The sequence below is a fragment of the Sarcophilus harrisii genome, chromosome 5 (assembly GCF_902635505.1).
Source record: "Sarcophilus harrisii chromosome 5, mSarHar1.11, whole genome shotgun sequence".
In the NCBI taxonomy this organism is placed as follows: Eukaryota; Metazoa; Chordata; class Mammalia; order Dasyuromorphia; family Dasyuridae; genus Sarcophilus; species Sarcophilus harrisii.
The window spans coordinates 167869268-167875267 of NC_045430.1; the positions used below are offsets into that span (position 1 = coordinate 167869268).

At 38.7% G+C, this 6000-nt stretch overlaps 1 protein-coding gene across 1 annotated transcript in view; it reads right to left on the bottom strand.

The window, feature by feature from the left end:
- TSPAN12 (tetraspanin 12) overlaps positions 1 to 4490 on the bottom strand; it is an 89607-nt gene extending 85117 nt beyond the window's left edge. The window contains exons 1-2 of the mRNA XM_003771554.3: positions 4233 to 4490; positions 2829 to 2964 (exon numbers count right to left, since the gene is read on the bottom strand). Coding sequence (XP_003771602.1) covers positions 2829 to 2894 — 66 coding nt within the window. The 5' untranslated portion in view covers positions 2895 to 2964; positions 4233 to 4490. The remainder of the gene's footprint in view (positions 1 to 2828; positions 2965 to 4232) is intronic.
- Between the last annotated feature and the right edge of the window lie 1510 nt (positions 4491 to 6000).

Here is a 6000-nt window from a genome sequence, read left to right on the forward strand (position 1 = left end):
TTCAGGCATTTTCAAAGGAAAAGAAAAAGGAGAACCTTGCTTCTAATTGTACCCATATTGGTAGTAGCAGAAAATTACCATCTGAAAGCCATTTGATAATCTGTAAAATGAGTAGATAATTCTAGGACTATTGAGTAGATAAATACTCACATCACAAAGCCACCGGTTTTAGTCCTAAAATTGGAAGATAAATTCAAAGAACACCACCAGCAAGTACATTGAAAGTGTTTCATAAATTTTAACTGATAATGACAGTATTAAGAGGGATTTTCACATATCCATTAACTCTGCCCATCATCTTTTAATCAGAACTTTTAATCAGTGCTCTAAGGTCTTAGTTTCCCTGCTTTATGCACTTGCTTTTATTCCCCATTGTGAACAAACTGAAAATAGGAACACTAAGAGATATCTATGGCAGAATTCCACATCCTTGAATCAGGTTCTATGTACACCTCTCAGAACTGCCATACAGAGCTAATCACAGACCCAGATGCAGTTCAGGACTTTGGCCAATTACTAGCCCCCCTCCACCCCTACCACTCAGACCCTTTGCCAATCCCAGTCAGCAGCCCTGAGCTCATATTTCCCTATGCCTTGGGAAAGTACACTCAACACATGAAAAATCAAGTAAAGCAAGGTATTTAACTGAAAAAAGAAAGAGAATAATATATTTGTAACTTTGAATGTTGCAAACTTTTTCTTCCTGGACCTATGTGTCATACATAAAGACCATAGAAAGTTTAGGGGAAAAAGTTTTCTCTTTGAATGCAAAGGTATTTCCATTGCCTTCCCATTCTTCCCCCAGTAACTCAGCAAGTTAAATTCTAGATATCTATAATGATAAAAGAATACATTATAAAACTCAAGTTTTTGCAGAAGAAGATCTACTTTTTACTACTCCCAATTCTGGGGGGGGAGAAGGGGGGTTAAGTGGCTGATATTACAGTCACTGATGGGATTGGGGTGGGGCTACTGTAAAGGTATTTGAGCCAAGAGGAAGGGGTGTGCCTCCAACTATGAACCACAAGGCCAGATTCCCTGGTTGGAGAATACACCCTGAAGAGCCAAAAAAAGAAAAACTTTCTTTCCTCTGCTCCACACTCAGCATGAGATGTCTATTTCAAGTAGAAATCACTTAAGCTCTAGCTGTCAAATTACTCCATTGGCCAGCTATGACATTTCCCATATCTAAGAGATATAAAAGAAAGTGTTGAAGCAGTTATTCAAGGCCATGGCTTCAACCCCAGAAAATCACCAGAAGCCCTTACACACTCGGCTGAAAAACAAAGATATCACACACATACACACACTCAAACTATTCTATTCCTGAATTGTATTATTTTCTACATTTTCCCACAAGTAAAGTGAACCTGGCTTCCCTCTGTCAGTTTTTTTTATAGTTCATTTTCTAACTACTGACTTGGACAAATATTCTACAATGGCATGAATGATTAAAAAAAAAAAGACATACACAACCCATTAAATTACTGTAAAATAGAAACAATACAATAACATTAACTAAATTATCAAATAGATTTAATGAACACCAATATACAATACCAGCTAATAATAACTTTTATGTAGCACTTATGATATGCCAGACATTGTTCCAAGCAGCTTTACAATTATTATCTCATCTGATCTATAAAACAACTTGAGAGATAGATGGGATTATTATCCCCATTTTACAGATGAGAAAACTAAAGCACAAAAAGCTTAATTGATTTATCCAAGGTCATGGTAATTAAATGTATTTCATATTGAATATGAGAAAATGACTTTTAGATTGATATTAAAATTATTGCATAAAATCATAGAATTTTGGAATAGGAGGACATTTTAGGAATTATCTAGCCTAACATCTTTTTAGAAGACTGAGTCACAGAAAAGTTATGTCAATGGTCACAATTTTTGCCATTTAGCAACTCAAAATATTTAATTCTTTATTAGAAAGGGAACATTTATGTTATCAATTTCAAGTTAGAAAAATATTAGACTTACAGGTCAATATTTGGGTTTTATCTTAGTTCTCTAAGTCTTATAACTTCAAATTTAATTTCTATCTTATTAAATGATGCCGATTTCACTGACAGTTTTTATCATTGATTTTTAAAAACAGCATCATGATGATGAGATGTACTTTATGAAAACTCATGTCAAAGCACAGCCTCAAAAAAATATCTAGCACAAAGGAAATTAAATTTATCTTCATCTCATTAAATTTTCTATTGATTATTTTGTAAAACAGCATATGACATTATATATCTGTATATATAACATAGAAAATACCTTAAATTTTTTCTAACATGAAATGGTTACATGAGAGCTATTTTTCAGTTGATTTCCAACCCTCAGAAAGTCTTCCTAATTAATATACCAAGCTAAACTTTTTATAAGATATCATATATAGAAAGTATATATGTAGAAAGAATTTGTGATAAACCATAAGACTTTTTTTTTTTTTTGCAGCCAGAAATTACATGTCCAAACTAGAACCCAAATGGGTTTCTAAGTTATCTGTTAACTCATGAAAACAAATAGTACCCTTAGAGGCATGTCACAATTTTCTTATCTGTAGCTACCAGGCACATGTATTTATTTATAACCCTAGATTAACTTCAAACTTAATTTTACTGAAAGGGTGTATGGTAATTTTGTTTAAATTACCAAATGGAATTTGAGGTGGTTCAAATTTACCAAGAAGGTTGGGAAAACATTAGGAATAATCCCATGTAATTAATTAATTCGAAGTACCCTTTGGTGCATTATCTGGTGACTGGTTGTAACTTGAATCCAGACAGTGCCACCTGTTTTAGAGAAATACTTACCCAAAAGAGCAGATTAAGGGCATAGAGAAGACAGCGCAGGCACTTGACCGAATCTTCTCTAGCCATTGTGAGCTCTCCTCTGAAGAAACCCCATCCTCTTACCACATCCTCTGCCACCAATCAAGGCAACAGCACTCTGCAAAGGATTTAAGACAGGAAGACAGGAAAAAGGAATCAGACCATTGTCTTTTCTTAATTCCACCCACAGACATCCTCTCACTGGCCTCAGAGTAAGATATCTTGCCTGACCAATAGGACACAGTCACTTCCCCTCATCTACAAAAACCATTTGCTAAACACATGGAGTTGAAGGATAACCTAAACTACATAAAAGTCCACTGAGCCCAGATTACACCTGCTGGAAAGGGAAAATATTTGCTCTGTTAACAAAAGGGTGCAGAGCAGACTATTATCTTTGGACTGTTTGTTTGGGGCTGCTGTTCCCCGCCCCACCCCCACCCTCCCAGTATGTTTTAATAAGATGCTTTTAAAAACTCATTCAACTGACTTCTACTTTGGGACTGCCGGGTTTTGTTTGTTTGTTTGTTTTGAAACAGTCCTAAAGGCTAAAATCCATAACTTCCTGACACGTAAAGGGAATTATAAATAAGTAACTGATGTATGGAAGGGAGTTAATGCCCCTTCTCATTAGGGAAGTTACATTTCTTTAAATCACTGCTCTCACTCACCCACCTATCACAAAACGTCATGTGTGAAAGTATCTGGAAAGGGGGAGGGGAGACAAAAGTTAGCTGTAATTCCGCTCTGCGACTTGGGTTTCTTTGAGAGAATGTGAGAAATGATGTTTTCTGCCCTGGAATGATAGATTATAAATGGGGAGGGGAGGCACAAAGGAATTAAGTCCAAGGCAGCTGTGCAGACACAAAGTTTCACACACTCACTCACACACACACTCAAAATCTCTCTCTCTCTCTCTCTCTCTCTCTCTCTCTCTCTCTCTCTCTCTCTCTCTCTCTCTCTCTCTCTCTCCCCTCCCTCTCCCCTCCCTTTCTCCCCCCTCTTCCTCCCTCGCCCTCTCTTTCTTTTTTTCCCACCCTTCTTTACCTTACCCTAGTCTACCCACCCCATCCCAATCATATTCTAAACAGATTAGAGCCGCCAACAAAGCCAAATCTTTACATTACTCCCAATCCACCACAAAATGCTCACTCCTAAAGCCTACTCCAAGGACAGGGAAAGAATCAAAGGAGAAAAGAGCCCAGGAATAGGGCAGCATAATCTAGTAGGAAAACGAAATCCCTTCTTTAAGTACTTTAGCTTGCTATTCGGAAGGTTTCCAATACCTCCCTCGGGACAGGAGCAGCAGACTAGCTAGCTGGTGGCGAAAGTATGGGAAGAAGAGGGAGGAGAGATTAAGGAGAGAAGAAAGAACCCGTCACTCACCTCGGACGTTGGGTTCAGTCCCCCACTCCCGTCCAGGGACTGTCGGGGACACACCGCGGGGACTCATCGGAGCAGCAACGCGCTACGAGGAGCTCTGCAGCGTAGCATTGGCTAGTGGACGAGACGCTTCCTCCTCTTCCTTCCCCCACTCCCCCCCAGTCGTCGCCTGGGGGGAAAAGTGCTGGGCAACAGTTGCTGGAAAGTCTCAGCAGCTCAGCCGCCTCCCAGCGCCGCTGTCCCTCCCCAGCCCTCGCCAACTCTCCAAGTCCCGGACAGACTAGACGACGAGGCAGTCGCTGCAACAGCCGTAGCCAGCTGCACAAAGTCTGCAGCGCATGCTCCGGACCAGCAGCTGCTCCTGGTTGGGTCCTAATGGACGTTCTTCTAGTTGCCCCCTTCCTGGGAGCAAGCATCCTCAGGACACACCTTCTCTCAGCAGGGGTGGCCCCAGGGAAAAAAAGGGTAATTCAGAGATTTGGGGAAAAACAGTCTAATAGGACGGACCCCTTTGGAAAGCTCGTGTTGGTACTGAGGGACAAAATCAGTAACTGTTATCATACTCAACTTTGTGACAAAGGGATTCTTTTTGAAGGTCTAGTGATCCCCAAACTGTAAATTGTTACTGTAGGTGTGATCCCTCTTTTGGTCTTTATTTTTTGTATTCATGCATTTCAAAAGATTTTAAAACTGTCCTTAGAACTAAGCCATCTAATTCAACTCTCACTTTTTTGAATGGGAAAATTGAAGCCTAGGGGAGACCAAATGACTTGCCTAAGGTCACCCAAGTAGTAAATGTGTATTTTATAATAAGCAGTAGTAAGAACTGGTATAGTTTCTCTTTGATTGCTTCACACAGTTCTTGTCATAACTGAAATAAATATTTGTTGAATTTGATTGATTCTTGAGATCTACAACGCAAAGTAGGCAAATCTTTTTTAATCCTTCAAATAAGCAATATCAAATTCCCTCACCTTCCATAAAATCCTCAGATTCTCATACTAAATTAGATTTGACTCTAAATTTAAACTGCTATGTTCATTTGAAGTTTGTATCCTATGATTGATCTTTAGAAATCTAAGTTATTTTAAAACTAGAAACCTAATTTATTAATATAATATTTATACAATTCCAAACATACTGTGCATTGTTTTTTTGTGGTGGTGGTTGTTTTTTAGAGTGTTCTCTGTACACTTCAACAAAAAAATCATTGTTCCAAAATTTTCCCTTAAATATCTGAAGATTTGGACTATTAAGAAGTTGTACAGTAGATAGACTACCCAGCCTAAAGAGTCAGAAAGACCTGCATTAAGATCCAACCTTAGGCATTCACTAGCTGAACAAGCCACCTAACCCTGTTTGCTTCAATTTCCTCATCTTTAAAATGAGCTAGAGAAGGAAATGGCAAACTGCAATTTCTGGGGGGAAAAAAAAGCCCAAATGGCATCAACCCAGGTTGGATCACACTGAATGGACTGAGCAACAAATAGTTCTTATGGCAAGTTTCTTCCATTGGTTCGATCTTATTAACTTTCATAAAAGTCCAGTTCCATACAAGTGGGAAGTAAAAATTCTATAAGTCTTTAATGGAAAGTCCTCTTTGGTATTCTGCCTAATTTCTCTTAAACACATACACATACACACACACACACACACACACACACACACACACACACCCTCAGTAGACCTGAAAATCCCTTCAACCTACAACCTCTCTTTCCCAGTCAAACTCTGGAAAATGTTCACTTTTTCACGTCCCTGGAACATTTCA